The sequence below is a fragment of the Egretta garzetta genome, unplaced genomic scaffold (genome assembly GCF_000687185.1).
Source record: "Egretta garzetta isolate BGI_Z169 unplaced genomic scaffold, ASM68718v1 scaffold5, whole genome shotgun sequence".
In the NCBI taxonomy this organism is placed as follows: Eukaryota; Metazoa; Chordata; class Aves; order Pelecaniformes; family Ardeidae; genus Egretta; species Egretta garzetta.
In genome coordinates this window covers 439,167-465,327 of record NW_009259707.1, presented here as the reverse complement: position 1 = coordinate 465,327, position 26,161 = coordinate 439,167, and the positions used below count along the sequence as shown (strand labels likewise).

The 26,161-nt window shown below is 40.7% G+C and overlaps 1 protein-coding gene across 1 annotated transcript in view; it reads left to right on the top strand.

Moving 5' to 3' along the window:
* The window catches only part of RASA3 (RAS p21 protein activator 3), a 92,671-nt gene that overhangs the window by 44,471 nt on the left and 22,039 nt on the right, over nt 1–26,161 (top strand). Inside the window, exons 5-10 of the mRNA XM_035894394.1 lie at nt 13,003–13,083; nt 15,818–15,890; nt 20,195–20,274; nt 24,075–24,179; nt 24,681–24,837; nt 25,675–25,823. Of these exons, the coding sequence (XP_035750287.1) occupies nt 13,003–13,083; nt 15,818–15,890; nt 20,195–20,274; nt 24,075–24,179; nt 24,681–24,837; nt 25,675–25,823 (645 nt within the window). The remainder of the gene's footprint in view (nt 1–13,002; nt 13,084–15,817; nt 15,891–20,194; nt 20,275–24,074; nt 24,180–24,680; nt 24,838–25,674; nt 25,824–26,161) is intronic.

Sequence of the window (26,161 nt, the reverse complement as noted above, 5' to 3'; positions counted from 1 at the left end):
CTTTGTTTTGGATTCCATTTTCTGGCATTTTCAGTAAGAGTTGATCGAGAAATATTTCATCTGTGTTGCTAATTGTGCATTTGTAACATACAAAGTACTTGTGAGTGGGAAAGATTAAAAGTCTTTTAATACACATTTTTAATTTAATAGCACTTTGAGGTCCGTCCTTTTTACTGTCCCACTCTTTTCCTTCCCACTGCACAAGGTAGTTTGGTAGTTCCTCATTTAATCTTTGTTCTCTCAAATACAAAGAGAAAAGGGAAATATTTTGAAATAAAATGCAAGATACTGTTCTAACAAGCACAGAAATTGGCAGAGGATGTGCTTTTGGAGGCAGTAGTGCCTGCAATTAATTTTAACTCATTTTACAGTTGACTTACTTCCAGGCTGATGGTTTTGTAATAACTTCATACAAGCTTTAAACAGAAGCAAGAATTCAGCTAGACTCAGTACAGCTGCAGATATACTGGCTGCACATGCTGTTACCCTTTCAGTTGTTTGACAGTCACTGCCGTATTGTCCCGTTTCCTGCCCTGCTAGCCTAAACATTTTGTTGGTAAGAGGTGGCACAGTGCGGTGGCCGACTCTCGCTATTTGTGTACTGTTGAGTCAAAGGCTACAGAGAATCGCTGAACTGCCACGTGCAGCCCTTTCCTCCCTGTGGACATCCAGTGGTGCTCTCTTTTCTACACAGCTATTGGATTTAACAAAATTCGTAGAACTGGAGGATCTTTCGAAATATCTACCACTTTTTCAAATTCTGTGGAAATCACCAACTGATTAAAAAAAAAATCATCAGTGGGAGATTGATGGTCAAATGTAGACAGAAAGCATTTTCTCATAAGCCTGTATCTTTAGGAGACCAGGCTAAAAGGGGTGCTGTTAAACTCAGAAGGGTTCTTAGGAGAGCTACAGGAAGACTTGAAGACCTAGTAAATGTGTCTCAGGATGAATGTTTAATTTATGCAAGGAAAAACTTCAAAGTGATGAAACCACAGTATGCATGATATTCAGAGGAGAGTCCTTCTGATTGTATGGTTACTTATTCTTACCACAGTATGATACCCAGTGGCTGGAAGTTAATGGCTAATCTACTGGGAAACAAGTAGTAAAACACTTTTTTTTTTTTTTTTTTTTTTTTTTTTTTTTTTTGAGTCATGATCATTATTCAGTGAACAGTGTCCTGTAGAATACTGTGAGGATATTTTAATCATTGTGAGTCCTTTGAGCTAAGCCTCGATTTCTTTCAAGAAAGTGCTCTGGCGATGCAGTAGACATCATGAACTCGTTGCACAACTTGACTAGGTGAGAGCTTTCATCACTGCCTTGAAAGAGGCCAGACTATGTGATCCCAATGATCCCTTTTGGTCCCAAAATAGGAGGAGAAACTTAATGCAAGTATGAACTGTTTGTACAATAACTACAATTATAAAGCTGATGAAGGCTACTAATTACAGCTGGTTATACCAGAATGTCTACCTGACCACGGCCTAATTTGCTTCTTGTTTTTCCCTAAGAAGATCTAAAGTGACAAGGCACTAAAAACTTTTTTAAAGAGGACTTACTTTGCATTATTTGTCATCACCAGGGATCTTAGTTGCTGTACAAACAACAGTATAACCACCACTCGGTGAAGCAGAGCCTTTTTTGGATGGGATATCATAGGTTTTAGCTGAAGCTAGGCCATGATTGACCTTTCAGGCTAGAAGGTAAAATGGGACAGTGTGCCAGAGGAAACTGTTCACAATATGTGTAATACTTCGCTCCTTGTGGGGTACCAGGTTTACCATTCTGATGTGCTCTCATTGTGCAGGAAATCTCACCTGGTACTTTATCCCGTCCAACTGGTTGAGGTATTTTGTCTTCCATTAAAAGTTTGTGTCTTCTTCTGCAGGCACGTTTTGGGTATTGCTTTGTGATGGCTCAATAGCAGGCTATTACTCATAAAAGTCTAAATCTTTTAATGTTTTATTTTTTGAAACACTACCTATAGGACAGTATATTGATGCTGTTAAGGGAGAAAGCATCAGGCAGGATCATTCCAGGTGGGTGTTTTCCTAATGTCTTAAATTGTGGAGAGTCTTAGGAGTCCCATGCTTTACAGTTGTAGTGTTGCAGGGGATGCTTTATTAAGAAGGTTTCATTGCTAATCGAAGGTTTTGTCTGCAGGACCCACTTTCTTTGGTGTTTCCACAGAATGGCATCAAAGCATCCTTCCTGCAATTTCTGTATTCTATTCACAGTGTGATCCTCTAGGCACAGAACACTGTAGCATGTCTCCAGGAGAGATGGTCCCTTTCTCTGCTGAAAGTTGTAAGGAAGAGGCTATAGCAAGAGCTAAGGACACCAGCAATCATAACAGTATACCCAGTACTGATAGGAAGAAAGGACAGCAGTTGATCACTGGAAGTGTTACACTAGCTCTGAAAAGCAAGATGCACGTGTATTGCTTTACATGTGAGATGCTTCAGTGATTTTAGCATCAAGCATAACAGTGAAGTAAGCAACCTTGTAGGACCAGAGGAACGATTCAAAGTAGGCATCGCTATCCTGTGGCAGCCGGTTTTTAAATGAATGGTTTATGAATCCTGTTTGATCTCTCTTCTTGCCAAATGTTACAGATGTCGTCTGTTCAGGTTGCTTACCAGCATGTCCAAATTTTTATGTAAAATGTGGCCAACCTGGGATGGTTGTTCGAGTTGGCTATGCTCAGCACTTTAGAGGAAACTCTTACTCACCAGTTAGGTAGGGAACCCCTAGGTAAGTTAAGGACATGCTGCTGCTTCTGTTTTGCTGATTTGTTTCATATGCTCTATCCTCCCCCCACCCCAGGTGCCTTATTTCCTTCTCTCTGTCATAAGTTCTTTAAAGCTTCTGGTTTTAGTCTCTTCCTCTCTTATCTTTTTACTTACTTCATAGTCAGATCCCTGCCAGTAGGCTCAAAAGCTTTTCTTTGGGTGATTTCTTGGTAACTTTTGCCCTGCACAGTATCATACTCCATCTTAGGGATCAGTTTCAGTCATTCCAAAACCAGCTTCTTCATTTTGTCTTCCTCCTTGTCGTATGGTTGTCAGTCCACGTAATAGTTGTAGGTGCTTGTGGCCCCTGCTGGCTGACAGAGGGGAAAAGTCAGGACATGCTCGTGCGGCTTGTGTTGTTCACTTATGTGCTTGTGCATGTATACAGTGACATGCAGGCACTGCCTGAAAGGAGGGATTGCGCTGTGTGCGGGCAGCTCCTTCCTGGGAGCAGGTGAAACTTGGACAGGCCTCAAGTCAGAGATCATTGCATTTTGCTTTCCATAAACTGTGTAGATCCCATGTGGCACACTGTGTGTCTTCTTGAGACCAACCTACGTTTCCAAGCAAAGAAAAAAAAAAACATGGGAGATCTTTGTGTCACTGGCTGGCTTCATTATGTAGCCATAACAGCCTTTCTGTGTCCAACTCCCATGCTGCCTTTTGGTCTTTGGTCTAATTTCTTTCCTTATCTGCCTGTACAGACAGTATCTCATTGCTTTCATTTAATATTGCCGTAGGCCACAGTCAGCTCAGCTAAAGCTGTTGTCTAGGCTCTATAATCGTTTGCTGCTTATTGTAATTGCTGTCATTTTGTGCTTCATTCCTCTTAACATCCCTCACCACGCTGCTTTAACACAAATGCTTCTGCAACTGCCTTGATATGTTGACCCATTCCTGCCATACTACCCTACAAGAACCAATATAGTACTGTTGTTAAGCAAATTTATCATTTCCTGATTCTGCCTCCTCTTTTGTGTTGCTATTCCCTTACATTTTTTACATACATCTTGTTTTGCTGCAAGTTGTATTTGGGTCTTCTGTCTACTCTGAAAATCAATGTGTGCTAGAAAGAACTCCGCCGTATTTACCCTTTCTCTTTAGTCTCCCGTTGTTCAGCTATCGCTCCCTGTTAATAACTGGGATTGCAAGTATGAGATCAAGGTGGGAGAAAATGATGATGTCAGTGCCAGTAATACTCACTAAATCAGTGCAGTTCAAAATTTCAGCAAGCTTGTGTCTTTGTTCTAGGCCTCAGGGCACTGTCACGGAAGATAATTTAACCATTTTTTATATTAACATAACTAAAAACTTTCCTGAAGTGGCTTTTAGGAAGCTTGCAACTCTTCCATAATTGACTCATAAACTGCCTTAATTACTAATGGATTAACTCCTTGTCCTGTGAGAACAGGATGGCTGACACCCACTTTTTAGTCTGTTCTCTTTATTTAGTACAGAGTACAGATGGTACTCCATAAATGTGTCGTTTTAAAAGTCTTTCTAGAGGTGATAATGGCAAGCAAATTGGATGTTTTGAACTGTAGCATGGAGGACAGCTCCCATATTAATAGCAGAAAAAAGTCCATGTGACTTTTAAACTATTAAGAAATGTTTAGATGTCTACTGACATGAGAAAATTTTTCAGTTTGTTTGAAGTTATAGTGGTTTTAGGGATGCGTATGTATTGACAGTGTTTCTTCCTTATATTCAGTGAAACAGTTTTTGCATTGTCTATATTTTTACTGTAATATCTCTAATGTTATTTGGTTTAGATTGGGGAAGCAAGGGTTGTGCTCACTAGCTTTCATTTGCTTTCTATATATTACTGGTTGGCTTTGTTTGAATATTTGTTCCTGTTTTGCCATAAAATATCTTTAGTAAATACCTGGGAAAGAAATTGTTGCTCAAACCCAAACATTGTCAATTCCTTTTCCTCTGCTCTGTCTGAAGGAAATCACCATTAACAGCCTTTGTTAACAAGAATTGTGCGTGCATGACAGAAGTGTTGCACGTACAGAGCTTTCCAGTTAAGACCAGAAGCTTATCTGGGTCCTGCCTAAGACTGCAAAAACTGTTGTAGGTCAGCTCAGGAAGGAACCTATGTTCAGGATAATGTGAGTTTAAGAACATGCTTGAATGTTTTGCTGGACTGCAACTATTCTGAACTCAACTGGGAATGGGGAAGAAAAGGCACTACTTATGTGGGGTTGCAGTTGTAATCTCAAGAGTTTCAAGGTTTCTATTGTGATTTTGGTGTGGAGGCTTTGGAGGACATTTTAAAGAGAAAAATCAAAATAGTTGCCTGCACAGCCTGTTCCTCTGATCTGTATGAGCTCTATCCAGATTTCAGAACGTGAAATGGGGGTGGTTTTAAGTGTAGGATGTACCTTGTATATAAATGTTTCAGAGCCAATGCATCAAATGTTGCACAGCCTTTATTTTAAGGGAATACACATTGAGTGAAATGCTGGTCCCAGGTAAAGTTGTGTCATTTGTTTGAATGGGGCGGGATTTCATTTAGCGCCACAGATCTTTGTGGCAAAGTGAATTGTCACATGAAGGGGAGAAAAGTAGCTCTAGTTAAGCATTAATCTTCCCAGAGATTAAGGGGATGGCAAGGGTTTTCTTGTTTGTAAGCCAGAACATGTTTGTTCCCCAAAAAACAAACAAAAAAACCCCAAACCAAAATAACCCCCCCCAAACCAGAAAACAAACCAAAAGGAGGAGGGTATCATCTAAAGAGGGTGGGGGTACTGCTGGAGTTCCTACAGGAGAGTGGTTTTCCTGGAGGGGCAGTCAAAGAGATTGGAGAGCAGCAGTGTGGCTGAGGGTTGGATAAAGACTCTGGTTTCAGGTTTCCTGGCAAGATGAAAAAATGTAGTGGGGAAATGGCTTTGAAAAATCATGATGGTAAAGCAAGCATTGATGTATTTTGTTCAGTATGGCTGTATCTACTTGGACATTGTTCCATGGTTTCCTTTCCCCGGTGTATTCTACCAGCTGTGGTCAGTGCTGTAACATTTTGTGTCTGAGTGGGACACAAGATGAAGGCAAACCAGAGCATATCACTCTGGGCAATTCCTAGTATGTTAGAAATGCTTGCAGGGGAAACTGATTTGTTCCCAGTATAGAAAGCACGCAGGGAAGAAGAATAGTAGGAAATTTTGGTTTGGTACAAGTAGATCACTTCCAAACGTCAAGAAATAGGTACTTTTGAAATCTTCTTTTACTAGAGTTCGTTTATGGGGAGTGGGCATGATCCTTTGGCTTCAAACATTCATCCAGAGGATAAGGGCTTGACTCAATACATGGATGCAGTATTGCTGGCCTCCTTATTCCCTGGGGACATGGACAAGGCAGAGTCAGAGTATGGATTGGTAAAGAAATTTTCAGGAGGTTAGGACATAATTATCTTAGTGGTTTTGATGATGGAGGCAGAGTGTAGTTTAAACCCAGGACTGAGTAAACTGTGAAAATTTTTGCCTTATTCCAAAAGAAACAGGCCACTTGGTTAACCTCTTGGCAAAAAGGAGTTGTGTGTTTATGTTAAATCCTGAATAAAGATCTGGTAGATTACTGTGTGGAAGTGAAGAGGAATGCAAGGTTTGTCTGAAGGTGCACTAACAGCAGTTCAGATGTAACATTTGGTCAGACCAAAACCCAGGATGCTGTTTCTGAGTGTGTCCAGTAGGAGATAAAGAATTATGAAAGCAGTCATGGTGATACGTTCTCCTGGCCTCCAGAAATGATTCAGGGAATTTCTGAGCTAGGCTGAGCACATCTGTGCTTAGTAGTGGTGGATACATCCAGGTAAAGCCCCTCTAAAACAAATGAATATGACAGGTTTAGCAAGGTCCTGGTCATACACAGACCAAGGGAATAAGGAGGCCTGGGAACAGTTCCTGCTTGCAGTGGAAGACAGAAGTCAGCTCACCAGTCTGAGAGCAGGTACCACGTGCCAGCACAGATGTGAGGTTGGAAGTCTATCATGCAGCATTACCTCAAAGTTCCTCTTAAACTTCTGGGAATGAGTAAGGGGCTCGGATCGTGATGCAAGGCTGCACTGAAAGAAAAGGACATTCAAGAATGAACTGAATGCAGCAAGGAAAGGAGAAATGCCACTTCTTTGCTGTCAGACTAGACTAAAAGCCTGGACTACTCTATTATGAAGTTAAAGATTAATAGCCTATTTTATGTGCTCTGAGAAGCCTGTTCACAAAGAGACACTATTGAGAGGTGCTCTGTTACTCCTGGAAGACAAGGTACCTCAGGGTAGTACATATGTTACAAGGTGACCCTATAGTCAGGAGAAAAAAAAAAGAGAGAAAAAAAAATTAAAACAAAACAAAAAAAAAAAAGGATCCAGAGAGACTTAAGAATGTAAGTCATATATCCAGTGCTGGGGAATGTACCTTACCAAACAAGTACTTAGCATAAGCCAAAGATGGATTGTTTTGACAACAGTTCCGACAGATCTGCCACAAAGTTTGCTTTTAAGTTGATACTTCTCTGTCTGGTCAGGCTTACCACACAAAGTACTGAGTGTTCAAGTAATAATTAGATTGCTAGAGCAAGCAAGGAAGAGGAAGTCTCTTGTCGTTGAAATGATGCAGAGAAGAACCTGAGTACGGCCAAAAATACGCATATGAGATGGGACAAAGCCTCAAGAGAAAGAAATGAAAGAGAGGGTGGAACAAGTGGAGGCTGGAATTAGAAGATTAGTAAGATATATCAGTACATTTGCCAAGTGTTAAGATTGATCCCAGGAACCCAGTACATACGTGAAAGCAATTAAAATACATGGATTATGTACAGTGACAGAAACAAGATTGTATAGAAAAAAAGATGTGTTTATTTTCTGTTGAGGAATCACAGTGAGAAAACAGTCTGGTTTGAGAAAAGCGAATGGGAATGGTGCACTGTTCCCTACCCTAGGTTGAAACTGGGGGAAGAACTGAGCCTGACCAGGTACACTGGAAGTGATTTAGTCTGCAAGAACAGTAAATACGGATATGTGTTTTAAGAACAGCGATGTCCCTTCTGGTTTCTTTTCTCTGTGTCCGTTTTTGCGTTGGTTGTCCATTCTGGCGCACAAGGATGCCAGTGACACATGTGCATCCTGAACTAATCAGAAAGCCTATAATTTTAAAATAATTTTTGCAATTCCAAGGAAGGGGTGTGGAACACCCACAGGCTTGGATCATCCTGATATCGCTTGCCTGTGTTAGGCCGTTTTGAGTATGACTGTGTAGGGGCTATCTGAGACTACAGCCTACAGCTCTTGGCTGGGAACCCAGAAGCAGAGGGAATTCCTGTACTGTCAGATGTGAGCTGCTTAGTCTTCACTGAAAAATCTTTTCTTTTTTTCAAAACCTTCTCCCCCTGCCTCCCTCGCAACTTCTGTAGTCATGTAATTTAAAGGCAAGAGGGTATGCGCATGGTGTGTTTGGGTTTGAGGTTTTCTCTTACCCTCTGGGAATTTTCCATAGCTTATTTACTCTTGTGAAGGTTTGGTCATGAACCACATTGAAAACTGAAATGTCTTGTTCCTTGAAACATGTTAATTTTGTAAACCACAAGCAAAATATAGTGAGGCAGCTGCATTGAGATTTTCCCATATGACCCAGCTCTAACCTTAGCCCAGCCCAGCCAGGCTAGCTGTGAGGGATGGCTCGCCCTGCCCCAGCTGGGCTCGAGACAGCTAATGAGCAGAAACTACCAGTTGGGCAGAAAAGATTCTAGCAGCCACCAGACGTTTTTCCTCTGGGGCCTGATGAGATGACTTGTAATTCTTGAATAATCTTGATTGCCTTGGCTTTTTTTTGATTATCCTAGTACATGTACGTTAAGTTAATTCGGCAGATGATTAGAGCAAAGGCATTTCATTTTTACTGGCTTTATTCACTGCTTCCCAGAGTCTGTCCCATCTGTCCCCTCTTCTTTCCCCCTTTCCCCTCCCCCAGGTAATACTTTGATTATACATTTCTTTTTGTATGTTTTTTTATCTAATCCAGATATGAACTGTCAGTCTTAATAATGTGACACCCATGTGGCAGAATTAAGGCTCCATTTTACTGTGTCTCTGAGTAGCTGTCATTTTGTGCTAGCTCTTTTCCTGCTTGCCAATTAAAGCCGGTATTTTGGTACCAGGTTGGGAGAGGAGGAGTGTTAATTTACCTAGCAATTTTCCCATGACTGAAGAAAATGGCCATAATGAAAGCAGCTCTAGGATTACAATTTCCTGCAGCGAATGAGGGTATACTAACATGAGTTGACCAGACCTGTGCCTTGTTGAATTTTATTGTCTCTTCCCACAATGCTTAGTAAGATATAAGAACCAGAATGAGCCTCTTTCCAGGCATAGCCTTCCTTTCTCAAAATCCTAGGTCTTCAGTCTTTTGCCTGCTTTCTCCAACATCCCTGAGTAATAACTGCTTTTAAATTACCTGAAAGGCTTGGGATACAGTTTATGTCGGCATCTGTTTCCTGTTTTCCCCCATTTTGCTGCTTTCAAGGTTGTTTTTGCTTTTCTTATTCCAACGGCACACAAAGAAACATCTTACTCTTAAGTCATCATGGCTGTATGAGAACATCTGTGCATTTTGTTTTTTCTTTTCTTGTTTTTTATTTTGTTTTTTTCTTTTGTTTTGTTTTTTTTCCCCAGGGAACGTAAAAGCTACCCTACTGTGTTAAATGCCCCCTTAGTCTAGCCTAGTACTGTCCCTGATATTTGCTGGTGAGTGATAATTCAAATGTGGTATGATCGCTCTAGTATTACACCCTTCTCAATCAGCAGTTTGGGCTTTCCTGAGCTGGAGGAGGCTTCTGGACCATTAAGCTTTAATAGCTGCCTACAAACCTACACTCCATGAGTTTGTGTAGTCCTGGTTCAAATCCATGTATTCTTTTGGCCTCTGCGACATCCCATGGCAATAAGTTTGGCAATTTCATTACGCATTGTGTGGAAAAAGTACTTCCTTTTGCTTATTTTAAACCTGCTGTCTGGTAATTTCATTATTCTTACTTTGTGAGGAAATGTTCTTCACACCATTCATGATTTCGTAAGCTGTTCATGAATGGATAACTTCTGTTTTCCAAGCTGGAGAGTACAAACCTGGGAGAGCCATGAGTGATTAGAAGTCGTCCTGTTGTTCTTCTCCATATGTTTTATAGAACACACACAATTAAAGATGTGAGTGCCCAGTGATTCACATTGCTGTGTTCTCTCCAACCAGCTAATGATACTCTTGTCTTTTTAACCGTTGCTGACAGTTGATGTGATTAACAGCAGAGGGCTAGCCACAAAAAATGTAAAAAATTCTTCTGTGCTGTAATATTAGAATAGATCCTATCTTTGTATATGTGTATCGTTAGGGTATGCTTTTTTTTGTGGATAGCTTCACAGTTTCCATCATTCAAATAAATCTATGATTTTTATTGTGTAGTGATTTATAAGCTCTGCATGTCCTCAAGTGTAGATCATGCTGTCTGGGATCGCTTTCTATTGTCTGCATATTCTTGAAAGGACAGCTCTTACTAAAACAGGAATTGTACTCTCTCTGAACATGCTTTCTCTGTGTTTAAATTTCACATAGTTCTTCCTGTATGGATGAGAGCTAGCTTGGAAGCCATTCATCAACAGGAGAAAACTGGCTGACTGCTATAAAGCCATTGAGCTACTACTTCATTTTAAGGAACTTACAGGCTGCCTTAAGGAAGCAGTGGAAGGGGTGGGGGTTTGATACTGACACTTGGTGTACAATTGTTCTGTTCAAACAGGAATGTGTTCAAGCCGCATCTACTATCCTAGAAGAATTAGCAGCAGTCATGCTGTAGCTCACTGGCAAAGTGCTTCTGCTATGAATATAGTCATATTAGTGTGAAGAGCACTAGAAGGGAGGTGGTCTGTCCTTTACTTTTAAGAAATCAAGCTGGACCTGCCTTTTCATAAAGGCTTTCTGCTGGTACTTACGGGTTTTTCTTCCTGCACTTCTAGCTATTCTTCCAGAAGGCTGCCATGTAAAGTTTCCCATAAGTGGTGTTCTATTCACATATGCCCTTTTTTTTTTTTCTTGCAACTTTGAATACTTGTATTAATACACATGCAAAAAAAGCCTACACCTTTTCTGCAAGGTAGGGTGGGTGAATTTGGAGCAGTACTTGCTTGAAAGCAGGCATCTAGTCTATTTGAGGCTTCTGAGAGATGTGAAGCTGTTAAATATACATGTTCCATGGCTACCTCCTGCCTTTCTGGAGCAGCAGCAAGGGACTGGGGAAGAAACTGTTAAGTCATCTCAAATGGCACTAGATGCATGTGTTTAGACAACCAAATTGCATATATTGTGTGTTGCTTGAGGTTGAGGGTTACTGGAGCTTGCACCTGGCGTTTCCACCTGGTGCTGGGGTAGAATTTGTGGCTTGAATTTTGCTGTTTGCACAGTAGCGCTCTGCAATATCAGATACCTGCAGAACAAGGCATCTGGGAGGCTTCTAAATTCTGTCTGTGTGGAAGGTAAACTCGTAGTGAAATAATAGAAGTCCAGAAATAAAAGCAGCACAGTGCCTATGCATTCCAAGTTTTTCCTAACTTTCTTTGGTTTTGATCTATGATTTCACTTGAGTATGCAGAATATGGAACGTAATTCTCTTTTGCACTAGTGTTAGTAAATCAGCAATGAGGAGTCATCTGGGTTAATAACTGAGTGCTTTTCCATGCATACAAGGGCTATCCAAATGAGAAGCTTGTGAATGAGTGCATCATTGGGGGCTGTCTGCATTAAGCCAGTTATTTAGCCTTTATTCTGCAGGATCACAGGTGTGGGAATCCAACTATGAATGTAAGCTTCAGCTGCCTGTGTGTGCCCCCTTAGTGACATCTTCAATCTTCGTGTACTTCCTAGGACTGTGGAAACCTATCTAGATTATACCTCCTCTGGTATAAAAACAATTCCTGTATTGGTGCAGAATATTAAATTTTTTCCTCCCTTTATGCAGAGCAAGTAATTGGTCTGTAGTTAAACTGTATTTGAAACCCACATCCTATGTTACCAAATACCTTGCTTTGTGGATAAAATTGTGGAGCAATTTATCTGTTACTGAATTTTTCTCTATTGATTTTTTTAAAATAATTTTTGTGTCAAAGTTGCTGTCACTGAAAGCCGTAAAATGGCTATTATGTTTCTTGCTGATTTTATAGCACACAGAAGTGCGCAAGATATTTCACACTGCAAGTATAGTACTACACACCTGCCCAAAGAGCTTCAGGGTTTGTCTTCACCGAAATTTTCCAGTTATAATTGTGTAAATACATCAGCCCAACAGGCTTCCCTGTTGGAAGCAGAACCTATTTCAGGAGGGAGAATCCTGGCAACTGGCTTGTCTGCCTTTGTTTCCAATTGGTACTGCATTCCTCAGTAAGTTTCAACTTGTGAAAAATGAAACATTTTGTCATTGTTTTTTGTGGTTGTGTTGGGGTTTTTTTCTTTTTTTTCCAAAGAGATGTTGAAACGAGAGTGCAAAAGTGCAGATTTCTCATCATGGCTTGCAGCAAAATCCAATTTGTTCCATTTTGTCCCTCCAGTGTCTCTTTGACTTCTTCAGTGCAGAGCTGCTAAATGTGTTTCTTCAGTTTTGCTGTTTTAAAGTTTTATGGAGAAAGATGGCTGTGTCATACTGTCTCCTGGTGTGTAGTTAACTCACCTTTACAAATTTTGTCAAAAGCTCTGAGGCCTTTGTGGATGTGATTCTGAGAAATTACTTGACTACTGCTGGGATCTGTCTGTGTGGGTTTTTTTCATTTTTTGTTACAGAAATAAATTCTGGGTGTTTTTTTCTGGGTTTGGGTTTGGGGTTTTTTTTTTAGTGAATAAGTTGCCACAGAATTTTAAAGTGCTGACAGCTCCCATCTTGACAGCAGACTTTCATTTCATGAACCTTAAGTTGTTGTACTTGCATAATAAGAATCCTTCCAGTTAAGGTTTCTCTGTAATTTAACAGTATTTTTGACCCCGTTAAAGTTAGTATTTAAGACCAAAATGTATTTTCAAGTCTAGGCATGAATTAAAGGCCTGTGCTCAGTGTCATTTCAATTCCCTAGTGTAAAGTATTGTGAAAAAGGAACAGGATGAAAATGCTTTGCTTTTATTTTCACTCCAGTCTTTTCCCATTTCATTGATTTGTCTGTCTGCATTTTATTCTTTTCCAGAGTTTTAGAATGCCAAGGGCTACCCATTGTGAACGGGCAATGTGATCCCTATGCCACCGTTACCTTAGCAGGACCCTCCAGGCAAGTATTGCACCTACAAGAGCTTCCATTTTATAAGGATTGTTTCTGTTTCCTTTGTCTATAAGAATCTGCCTTCAGATTGGACAGATGGGAGTATTTAGACACCACTAGAATATGTTAAGTGTTTGTGTGTGCATGTATGAACTGCTGAATTATACTAGAGTAAGTAATTTGAGGCTTGTTTCAGTTTTGATTTATGTGAAGGTCTGAATAATCCCTGAATAATTTGAATATCCCGGAGTATGTAATTTGTGGTTAGGCTTAATTTGTGCATCTTCTCACCTCACAGTTGGAGGCCGGTTTTTGAGCAAATTTATTGCCTAATCTTGGGCAGGGGCAGAAGAGAAAGCAGAATACATCAACTTCTTGCAGTGTATGCACATTCATATGTGAATATTTAGAGTATTTTCACTTTCAAGGTGTGGCAAATTAATGTGTATTTCAAAAGCCCTAGGTGGCTCAGTCCTATAATTTGATCTATGTGGACATAATAGCATGGATAACATTTGGAATGCGGTTTTAGTAATGAGATTCTTCATGGTACTCTTCAGTTTAGATTTGGGATTAAATTTTTCTGTTCTAACAATTCCCCGTGCTGTTGGATGTCACTGTTTCTGCTTATCTGGAGTCATCTTTTATGTCTGCGCCATGTTAGAAACGAAACAGCTCTGCTGTGACCTCGAAGACTCAGATTTGGTAGTATGGCTTATTAATAATGTTTGACAACAATTTATTGAAAATACTATAAATAAGATGCATCCTTGACAAATACTTTGCATGCAGAGGCGTCTTTGAGACTGGTCTGTATTCTTCATTTTTGTCTAGGTGTGTTATGCCTTATCTCCATTAATGAGCTGTGTTGTATGAGCTGAGTTTTATACTTTGATGTTTTCAGCCTCTAATTTGTTTCAGATAGTACCGGGTGGCTATTACTTAAACTGTAAGGAGATATTTTGACTAACCCTTGTATCCTTGAATGTCCAAATTTACCTTTTTTTGTCTGCTTCCCTCCACCCCCCAGTCCTGATAATGACACCTGATAACGTATTTCCCTTCAGAATAAGGAGTGTGGCCTCATTCTATTCCTCTCTGGGGTTTGGTGGGGGTAGAAGGCTTGCCCCCTATCTCCAGCAAGCAGCACACAGCTTATTCCCATCCACTGCTTTGTAACTGCCCAATAATTGTGCTTGCCTTAATCGCCTCCCGTTCTACATCCTGCTTCCCAGTCCCCTCCCAGATGGGCTTATCGGTAAAGAGGCTGATTGGCAAGTGTGACTGATGAGATGGGATAGGCAATCTGCCCTACGTCCTGGAGGCAATTAGTCTCTCTTATCTCTCAGCTCCTCCTAGGAATAGTGGGATGTTCTTAATCTGTAGGTCATTCTCCTCTCCGGATTTTTCAGTGCCTCTCATTTAAGAGTAGGAAAGCTGCTTTATTCCACTGCATTTATGCAGTGCTGAGCACAAAAATTTCAACAAACGTGCTGCTGTTTATTGTGCAATTTGTTCTTAGAGAACTGTCAGACTTCCTGACTAAAACTGTTTCTATGCCTGTATTACATATGGGAAAGCATTGTGTACTGGTGGACCGGCCCATTCAAGTCACACAGGAAGCCCATAGCAGTGCTGGGAATTAGATCCAGCTTTACTTGACCTCTGTAAAAGAATACATAGAGTTTTCCGGCTAATATAAGCAGTTACAAGCTATCTAAGCAGCTTCGTTGCATGAGAAATGAGGCATAGATTCTGGGATGAAATTATTAGTCGGTCAGTTTTCCACATGGCTGATGTGCCTGTCCATCTGTGTCTGTTTTATCTATGCCTTCTTATTACTGCAGAGCTGTAGGGGAAGATTGGTGACACAGAACAACACAGAGCTTTTCACTTGTAGGTAACAAGAACAAGTCAAGCATAGGTTCATAACATTTGGAAATCATCAAGCAGCTGTTGGCTGGCCTGTGTGAAATGCATTGGCTGGCTTTAGCCCAGTGCCAAGCAGTTAGATGCCTGTGTTCTAAAAGGCAGGCAGATGGCACTGCCCATAGAGGTTGAATGGGCAGTGCTGAACTTTGTCAGGCCTATCGCCCGGTGAGTGGTTTGAAGGAGGTACAGAGCAGTAGAAATCAAGAGACTTCTGCTCAGCACTGCTCATAGTAATTCAACAATGTAACATCAACGAGGTGCTCTTGGGGCTGCAGGGAAAAGGGTGGTAAGATAGCAATAAGAATATTTTTACTGAGGAAATCATTCTGGTATTTTTGATTATTTAACAGTACTGAAAAGCATTCATTGATTCTTCAGGCCAGGATTATAAAATATAAAACACAGAAATAGCTATGTCAGTCTTCCTGTTACCTGTGCTTTTAGAGTATGAGGAATTTTTGAGTCACATCAAGACTGAGACCGTGCCCCAAATGTTGCTGCTCAGAGCTCCATTCTTGCCAGTTGCTTTGTACAGATGTAAGATTCTGCTGGATCAAGCGAGTGACAGAATCAGGGTTCAAGGACTTGTGTTTAAGAGAGGATAACAAACTGTGATTACTCTAGAAAAATAGGCATGCAGTGAATCCCTCTCTTCAATGTGTGTATGCCTTGCTGTGCTGGAGCCACATGGTGTTCCAGTTTTATCAGATAAATCAAGTGGGTGATTATTTGTTCCTCAGTGGCTCTGTTCTAGGGTCACACTTCTGCTAATGTTGTTTCTTACCTTTTTTCTTTTCCTTCCTTAATTCAGATCTGAAGCCAAAAAGACTAAAGTTAAGAAGAAGACCAACAATCCGCATTTTGATGAAGTGTTTTATTTTGAGGTTGGTATTTCAAAGGAACGGGTGATAAGCTGAAATACTATACTGTAGATAGTTGGCACAGCGTCCTGCTCCATGTTGTGCCAGCTGTCTTCTTTGAAAACTGTTTCAAAGCATGGTGCAGGGGAAAGAAGTACCCAGGATCAGACTAACCGTCTGCTGAGGGAGCAGTATATTGCTTCAGCTCAGGTGCTCTAGGAAAAGCGTCAAGGTAGGCACTTCTGAGCAGCAGGCTTTATGACTCACCCTAGAAGAGTTTTGAAAAAGGACAGTTAAAAATGAGATTTAAAAAAAAAAAAAAAAATTAAGAATTTTTTTTAGCCTGTGGTTTTATAACTGCTCCACCCTGTCTTTCCCAGTCAATGGGAGGAAGGTTATCTCCTAGGAATACTGAAAACTGTAGAGGAAATATATACTTAAACTGGGTGTTCTGGCTGTCTACCAGTCTGCAGCAATACCAGTGCCTTTCTTCCAAGTGGGTGAAACCTCTACAGCTTTATTTAATGCAGAGCATTTTCAGTAAGTCCAGTTAAGACAAAGTATAACTTTCATGGAAGTGCTCAGTTTGGTTCTTTCTGGCACGAGTAGCTGTAATTGTGGTGTGTCCATACATATATGTGCATGCGTTTATAATTTGGATACCTCTTGAAACTTTTCTTTCTGTCTTCTAAAGTATGTGTATCTTTCTCTTTTTCTCTTGGACATCTTAGTCCCAGTCTACACTTAACTGTTCTAGCATAACAAAGTTGATGAAAAGCCAGAGTAGTACAATGCGGTTGGCATATCATTGAAAAGCCCTTTCTGCCCATACATTTTGCATCATTCAGGTCGCATTTACATTAGAAATTGTTGCTGGCATAGAGATGGCACCTAGGGATGTGATTTCTCAAATCGGCTCAGGGGCACAGGCAGCCACATCAGGAATTAGAGCTGAGGAGAGAGGAGCCATACAAGTGCTGTTGCCACTGTGCAGATCTGAAGTGCACAGAATGTTCTCAGCAATTGGCAGTGAGGGGCTTATTGCTGTCTTTCCCCTCCTACAAACCACCATCTTTGCCTAGAAGCCGATGATTGTACTGACTAATCTAAAGTTGGTCATAACAAGAGGATGTTTCTGCTGGTGATACAGTGTATTTGGATTTGAGGAACAGATACAGCACGTTCTTTACTGGCAGGAGCACTTACTGCCCAAAGAGGTGGAAGCCCTGAGGGTTGGCTGGCATAGCTATCTAAGGTAATCTTTCCTCTGGTAACCCAACACGTCTCTTCCTAGGGTATAACTTCACTGCAGACTTAACTTTAGCTAGCAGTGAGCCTTCATGCCTGCTTGCCTGACTGTCAGACTGTGTGGAGGTGCTGCATGGGCATGGTTGGTGGGGGGAGATGTCCCATGGTACTAGGCACTGAAACTGCACTGAGGTGTCTGCATTTTCACTCAGAGCTGCCCAGAATTTCAGTCCATCACCTGGCCCAGAGCTGGAGCCTTTGACAGCAACACAAGAGTGATGCTATATGTAAATAAACTAAAATGGGCTTTCTTATTCTTAACATGGGCAGTTCTGGAGGTGTCTGACAGCAAGAGCTTTTTAATAAGAATGCAGTCCAGGAATTCAGCCTGTAAACCACAAAACTTCACCTGTCTGATTCCTCAGCCTTCTGTGCGCTGCAGAAACAGTGAACATTTGGTATTTAAACACTGAACTTGGCAGGTGGTGCCATATTGGGAGAGGAAGAAGAGAAACAGCACCTTCCAGATGGAGTTGTGGAGGGGACTGAAGGCTTGCTTAACTTGCCTTTATGCCGAGAGCTGCATTGCATGCAAGTATTAGCAGAAGCAAAACCTGAACTTGAGTCCATGCCCCAGTTGTTCTGCAAACTCAGAGCAAAATGTTTTCTCTGTGGGTAAGAGCAGAGCTTGGGAAATGTCTGAATCAGCCAGAACTCTGAAACATAAATGTACCCTTAGAGCAGACAGAGCCATCATAGATTTATGTCATTTTGAGAGTAGCATCAGGCTAAATATCTCCAAGGAACAAGGTTCAGTAGAAAGGCTACGACTGGGAAATACATTCACTAATGAGACATGGGCAGACCTGTGGCTGGTGCATGCTAACAGAGTGCTCCAATTCCTGTGGAGCTGCACAGATTCGTGCTGTTGACAGCGGTGTCACTTACTGCTTCCAAACAGCTTCATCAGCTTTCCCGCAGTCTGCTAGCACAGCAGTTGGCCATGCCTCCAAGGAAGAAGCTAATCTGTAAAAGACAGTGAATGGGTGCTTTCCTTACTACAACCAAAAAGTTACACAGATTTCATTTTCTGAATGGAAAATAGCTTATCATTGGTCTGGGAAATCTAACAGCTTATTTAAGGAGTGCTATGAGCGAAACTTGCACCTGATGGTTAGGACCCATTTTTACCACCACTCCAGCTGCAGCGCGGTAGAGGGGCTCGGAGTTCTATATGCAGCTACAGGAAAATGCCCCTCTTGCGGGAACTGAGGAAGGTAGTGCTGGGGACCTGTTTCCAAACCTGCATGTGCTGAAAAAAATTGAGGAGCTGAAAAACGGCTTGCTGGCTTTTCCTAAAGAAAGAGACCAGCACAGCAGAGCTGGGCCCCCTTTTTTGTAAAATGGTACACAGCAGCTAGTTCAGCACTGTGGACTGGCAGTTCCCTCATCTCCAGTTTCATCTTTGGAATGGATGGACCTCATACAGCTATCTTTTTAGGAATATCACTCTTGAGCTGTGTTATTAATCTGCACGCCAAGGAGTTGTACAGCTGAACAGAGAGACCTTGTACAGGCAGACTCCAGCAAAACTTCTGGAAAAGTGTTTACTTAAAAGGGATGTGCCATAAGTTACACCTGTGCTATAACTTTTTTAGCAAGTCATGTATTACTGATAATAAAATGCTTAAGTTTGCTTCCTTATTGAAAATTACACCATAAACTTCACAATGGTAGTAGAAAATATAATTTGTAGTTACGCAGGATAATTTCTTGAAGCCACAGGGAACACAGTTGCAAGGGTAGTGTGAGAAAATTTGTGCTGAGCTGCTGAAGTTGTAGGCTGTATTTAAATCCTCCATACTCTTGGGCTTACAGGTACATTCAATTCAATTATAGTCTAGAGAGTTTCGTCTCCAGTGCTGCTATTACCTTTTAGTTTTTATGCATCGCTTTGAAAATGGTGCCTGCCTCACACATACATCACTCAAAAAAGGCTCTATTGAGTGTCCCGTGCTAAAGATTCTTTTCTGGTTCCTTTCCACTTGTGCAGCTATATCTTTGCCCCCCCTTGTTTATACCATCTGCATCTGATGTACAATACAAAACCAAGAAGTCAAGTTTACAATAAAACCCAGTTTTTGTGAGTGGGAAGTATTAAGCCACAAGTGTATTTCAACCTGCAATAAAGTTTAGCTTCTGTGTGCAACCAAGAGCTGAACCCACACATCATATACACTTGCATTTGATCAGTTCCTGCTGTGGTTTCAGCTGGGTGGGGTAGCCTTTTTCTCAAGTTTCTGACACACTATGCAAAAATACAACCATCAAAGTCTTTTTATAATCACGCTAGGAAACAAATTTTAAATGTTTGTACAAAAACTTTTTTGCTAATGCTCTACACTTTACAGCTATCTTCCTATTATTTTCTGCCCATGCTTTGTGGTTCCTTGCAAATATGGTTGGTGAACTGTGCACCTGGTTCTGTATATTCTGATATGCATAACACAGGCTAGCATCTCTTGGACAATTGATCTACTTGGTGTTTTTTGTATAAACATGATAAATTGACTTCCAGGATATCAGGATGGGCAGAACTTCCCAGTTTTAATTAGATTTACTGTAAAATGTTTTTAAGGGTGGTTTTATGGTTGGGTTTTTGTTTTTTCCATTCCTCAGAGTGCCTCGGGGCATCTGTTGTACAGCTGTATTTAAAACTCAATTATTAATTGCACTTTTATTTCCCTAGATGGCTTAAAAGTGGTATTCCTTTCTGTGATTTTTTTTTTTCTTTTGTCAATGTAAACTCAAAGTACTGTAGTAATATTAAAGATGTCATTTTTCTGTAAAGAAAGTGTGGAATATCTAGTTACTCTTGGATATGATTGTGTAACCATCACTTTTGTGTAGTGAGGAATCTGTTTAGTCAACACATTTATTCACATGTATGGATGTTTTCAGAATCAGGATTGAAGTTACCGCTGATAGTAAAAGACTGTCATCTTCCAGAGCTTTCTACAAGTAACATCAGTATGCTTTTGTATCAGATCAATTAGTTAATGTTTCCTCCTTTTTACTAGGTTACAAGACCCAGTAGCTACAACAAGAAATCCCATTTTGATATTGAAGATGTTGATGAAGTTGACAAAATGGAGATTAGGTAATATAAACCACTTTGTACTAATAAACTTGTCTTCCGAAGCTGTGTAACTTTGTAGTAGACTCAGTTTTCAAAGTTGCAAGCATGGTTTTACTGTTCATAAATCAAAATGAGTCTTGTCACTGTATCAGTATACTGTTTTACCTCCCCTGTCCTCTAGATGTATGTGAATGTGTTACAGTTTCTCTGTGAGAGAAATCCTCATTTTGCTTGGTATCCTGTATAGACTGTGTTTATACTAACGTGCAGTTGTCATTAGGCACAGCCTTTTATGTCTGGGGTCCCCTTTCCTCCCTCTCTCGGTTTCCCAAGAGAGCCCAGAAGCTCTGTGATACACTCAGTTAAAGGGTCAGTCTTCTTGTATCACTTAATTTTAGCAACCCATATAAGGTCCTTCTTCCCTGAAAGGAAACTCTTGAGCTCAGAGTTTCTCTGGGGCAGAGGCAGTTTCTCTTCTCTTTTGCCTGCTGGACTTTAACCCCTTCTTGCAAGGCTGGGTATGATACATGTGAAATTCATTTCACAGGAAAGAAGCAACTCTGATTTCAAAACCAAAACAACCCCACCCCACCCCATGTCACCCACTTAATACTATTTTAGAACCTGCTGAGGCCTGTCAACAGTGTCTGTGGGGACAGGTGAATATAAGAGTGGAGAGGAAACAATAGGAGGTGCAGAACCTAAAGGTATCACATGCGTCATACCATTGCATACATTGAAACTTAGAGACTTAAGGCCATCTGGTGATCTGGATGCACTGTAGCTGAAAACTACTGCATCTGCGTCAGGTGGTGAGAAATTCCCCCCTCCTTTATGCTAGATTTTAGAGGAAGAAAGGTTGAGGGAGAATGGTAGCACCCCCTTCCTCCCCACGTACTCCCACTTGAGAGGTGGTGAGAGCTTACCTCCACAAACATTCCCTCGTCCCTTCAGAAGCACAGTTGGCTGTAAGGAAAGGAGGGGAGACCAGGGAGGGGGAAACAATGCTTACTCCCAGCAAGCAAGATGCAACTATGTTCACAAATGAATGGATGAGGGCTGTTCATGCAGCCTGTTAGCGTAGTATCACAGCACTACAAGGTCATTAATGGATCTGTGTTTGCCATGGCTCTGTGAGACAGGAAAGGGAAATTATTCATATGTGAGAGAGACAAGAGCCGTCTATGAGAACATCTGCATCAGCCAGTGCAGAGGTACCTGGTTTAAGGGCAACCCGCAGCTAATTCGTAGGAAAGAGAACAAAGGCCCGGGTGCAGTGTGGTGCTGCTTTGGTGGTGTCAGTGGTGGCAGCACGGCAGATGACCTAGTCCTAGCACCAGACTATATTTCTGCAAAGCCTTGAATGGTGTAGGCAGGTATGAAGTAATGTGTCCCATATCCCGTGGGATGTATGCGACGGAATGGGCAACTGATCAGTGTCTTGGGAGTCCCAGCCTGGTGTTTGTAACAGTGATGCCCAGCCACACACCGATTTTAAATGAAAGCTAAGATTCTCTAATAGTTTTGTGACTCTGGTAGGAGACCCTACACATTGGTGGACAGTGGTTAAACAGTGCTTAATATTTCAGTTGGTTCTTACTTTGTACTACTGGACTAAGTGGAATTACGCAGTTGTTTTACTTAGTATATTTCCTGGATAAATTACTGTCTGCAGATAATGTATGTGGAGCTGAGCTTCAGAAAAGTAATTTGTTTCTTAAAACCAACACATCACAGTGTGGTAAAGATTAATTGTTTGTGAGGAGGCTTACAGGATAGTTGGGAAAAGATTAAGCGCTTAAATAATAGACAAAAGCAGATAAAATGTTAAGTCTTGGTTGGGTAAAGTCTTCGCTCAGAGCTTTTGTCCCCTATAGGACAGAGTGTTTTTGTTTCCATCTCGGGTTCCCCTTCCACCCCCGCTCACTTCCTCTGGTCTGTTTAGTCAGAGTTAGATTGCCCCTGTGCCCTCTGAATGGATCATACAACTTACGGGTTTGGGGGTTTGTTTTCTTTTTCTCTCCTGAGAAAAATGCCATTCCACAGGGTAAAGAGGAGACTTCGTCTCTCATGGTTTCTCTCTAAAGCTATGAATGTTTCGCTTTTCAAGTGGGTGTAGGAAGTTGCAGGCAATGCATATCAACACTTAGGGACCAGACGTTCTGGTGAAATTCATTGTTTCTCCTCCCCCTCTCTGTTCTTTCTTTCTCTCTATGACTGTGGTGTGACCAGCTTTAGAATAACACTTACCATAATTTTGCCTTTTAAAAACCTCAGGAAACAGTAATCTTAGACTTTGAGGTCTGTGTATTCTTATTTTTTGAAATTCCACTTATGCTTTGTACTCCAAGCACACAAAACAATAATTTCAGAATTTACATGCCTGCTTTGCTTATTATGTCGCGCAAGATCTACCTTAAGTTGTTAGTTCCTCTCCTACAGATCCTTTGTGCTGATTTTTTTTCTGTAACAAGTTGCTGTGGGGGAACATCCTTTGGCTGTGTATGTTTCAAAGTGTGGTTGCTGGTGGACATCTTGAAAGAATTTGGATAAACTAGAAACCAGTAGTCTGTAAATACTTCATAAATTCTAAGTTTGACTATGTGCAAATAAACTTCTCAAAAGATTCCTCTCCTCCTGAAGCTGCTTTTAGCCATCTGAATTAGCTAGCAAGATAGTAACCAACCAGGTATGGAGAGAGGGGAGAGGACGTTGAATTTTAAAAGAAGTTTTTTCCTTTTGGGGAATTACTGCCCTGCAGAAATGCTGTCAAAATATCAGTTTGAAGAACTTAACCCAGCAGGCATGCAATGTGAGCCAATGGTATCTCTAGTGTATGAAACTTGAGGCATGAGGCGCTGTTGAGAGATACAAGGCTCAGAGGATCTATGCTTGCATAAAGTAGGATAAACCTTTAGCAGGACTATCAACATCCATTCCTTGACAAGCCTACTGTGACTTGCTTGAGACTAGAAAGGTTGTGTAAATATGTCCGTAACTGAATGACTTTACCCTGGAGTTTGAAATCCTTGCTCCAAGGTGGATGTTGTAGCATTTATCTACAAATGCCAGGTTAGACACCAGTACTTCTACTTTAAATCTCGGTGCAGTTGCTTTGCATCCTAATGTTGAAGAGCATGTGAAAGGGAGGGAAGTATCATCTAGTGATACATATCAGAACTTCCCAAACGTGAGGGACTGAATGCCAAAAGTTGTGTAGGCTTCAGCCAATACACTGTTTATACAGAGTGGTGGAACTGTCTTAAGGTTTTGCTTATCTGTACAGAACTAGTTTAGGTATGACAAATTTGTAAGCTTGACACAGTCTTCCCAGGAGCTAGAAGGGCCATGTAGACATTCAGCCTAACTCTGTAAAGCTTGCACTTAGCTGCTAGTAATCCCAAATTAGACCAGGACTGACAGTATGGAGTCCTTTAATATCTCTATATTTCTTTCCCCTGGTGTCCCTTTTACCTGTATTTTTCTATTATCTGGGACAGCCAAGCAGCCCACTGAATCTTTATCAGTATGGATAGCGGAAACAGTACAGATTAGGGAAAGGTAGTCTCGATGAATTTTTTTTTTTTTTTTTTTTTTTTTTTTTTTTCCACTGATGTTTCATGGAGATGAATTGCAAGGCTCCAGAAATCTAAGGTAAAGTCATCTCTTTACTGTTTGGAAACCATTGTTGTACAGTTTCGAGACTTTCTGTAGGCTTGAGGGGAAAAATACTACAAAACAGAAAAAAACGTTGGAACTATTTTTTTTTTTTAATTTTTAAATTATTATTAATCTTTTTAAATTCTTTGATTTTATTACAGAGTTGATCTTTGGAATGCCAGTAACTTGAAGTTTGGAGATGAGTTTCTAGGAGAACTGAGACTCCCTTTGAAATTTCTCCGACAGTCTAGTTCTTACGAAGCATGGTATTTGACTTTTTTCTTTTGAACAATAAGTAGAAACATATGTCTTCTGCAAAGACTTCAGAGTAATTACTGCTATGTGATAAAGTTTAAATGGATTTAATTTGTGTCTTTTTCTGTAAGCAAGCCAAAGTAATCTTAGCAAATGTAAGAACAAGAAGTTTTGATGATGTGATTAGAGATTTCAGCCTGACTCTGTATTGCATGTGGGAGTTCTAATACATTGGCTTGATTATATTATTTACTGCAGTTCATCAGCAGTCCCATAGTTTTAGTGTGTGGGTTTTTAATTATATCTACATAAATCTTTATGATCAGAACTTCCCATGTTGCAGTTGGTGCAATGTAGACTGGCAAAAAATTAAAAAGTCTGATTCAGAACTCTGAAGAATTTGGCACATATAAAAATACTGTGTGAATCTATACATTTTATATAAGTTCATGTATAGCCTGAGATGATCTTTGTTTCAGCACAAACTTTCTGTCTTACTTTTTGTGTATCAGGTATTTCCTGCAGCCCAGAGATAATGGTAACAAGTCATTGAAACCTGATGATCTTGGTTCCTTAAGGTTAAATGTGGTTTACACGGAGGACCATGTTTTTTCCTCAGACTATTACAGTCCACTTAGAGACCTCCTGCTAAAATCTGCAGATGTCGAGGTAATTTGCTTGCACTGCTTGTTGTTTACCAGCAGATCATCCTCACAGGGGTGTCTCTGAACATTTGTCACTATCTTGCTGGCACCATAGTTGTGTAATTACCAGAGATTTCAGCTTCTTCCTTTTCTGACCTGAGGGCCTTTTTAAGCTCTGCATATCCCTGTGCTTGTTTTCAGTCCTTGCAGAAAAGATCTTTATCTGCATGCAGTATGGTGGGTGAAGGCACACCCAGGAACACCAGTGGTTTTAACAGCAGCATATTCTCCGTGGCTTTCTAATTTTACATATGAAATGCAACGTAAACTTCAGTTTGATCAATTGGTTTTCCTTTACTGGAAGAGAAACAGGTTTACTTGCATAATTAAAAAAAACCAAACCAAGAACTAATGCTGAACTATTAGAGTCGGACCATGTCTGCCATTATGTATACTTCTAGCAGTTGTAACAAAGCTTTTATTTTTTCAGTGCAAGAACTGGGTTCTGTACTTACTGTTGGCTTGAAATTGAGAAGAAAGGGTTAGAGTTCTTCCTCTTCACTTGCTTCCCAGGCAACAATGACATTCAGTGAAAAGACAGATATTAAAAATGGGGGGGAGGAGGGGAAGAAGAAACTCTACTGTAATAGTTTTTAAATTGCTGCCCTCTTGCGATCAAAACTTACAGCCAACAAAAGCTGGAATGTAATGCCCACCCATGTTATATGTACAGGCATGTTTGGATAACTGTCCGCTGTAACTGTTGTGTGGGGTTCTGCATTAAGGAGCTAATGGGAAAAGTAAGAAAGGATGCTTGTTCTAGAAAGATCTCTCAAAGGTTTTTCTTCTTTCCACTGTTCAGCCTGTTTCAGCATCAGCTGCACACATTTTGGGTGAAGTTTGCAGAGAAAAACAGGAAGCAGCCATACCTCTTGTCAGGCTTTTCTTACACTATGGCAGAGTTGTGCCTTTCATAAGTGCCATTGCGAATGCTGAAGTGAAGAGAACTCAGTAAGTACCAACAAACAAATTGCTATCAAACATAACCTACTCTGCGTTGGCTAGTGTTAGGATCCTCCACTCAGTTTCTAGAATTCCATGTAATTTCAAAAGAAACTGTTGGGAGTTGTTCCTGCTCCTCCCAGCTGAGTGGCAGAGTTCATTATAAATGCATTCAGTGCTCTGAAGATCTGGTGAGTTTGATTTTAGGAGGGATTCCCATCATGTTTTGCGAAATTCACTTGCAAGATTATTGTAAAATCTGAGAGAAGGGATTTTCACTCTTCTCAGCCTTAATTATATGATAACTGTGAGATCCTACATTACCTTCAGTTGTTCATATGAAATCA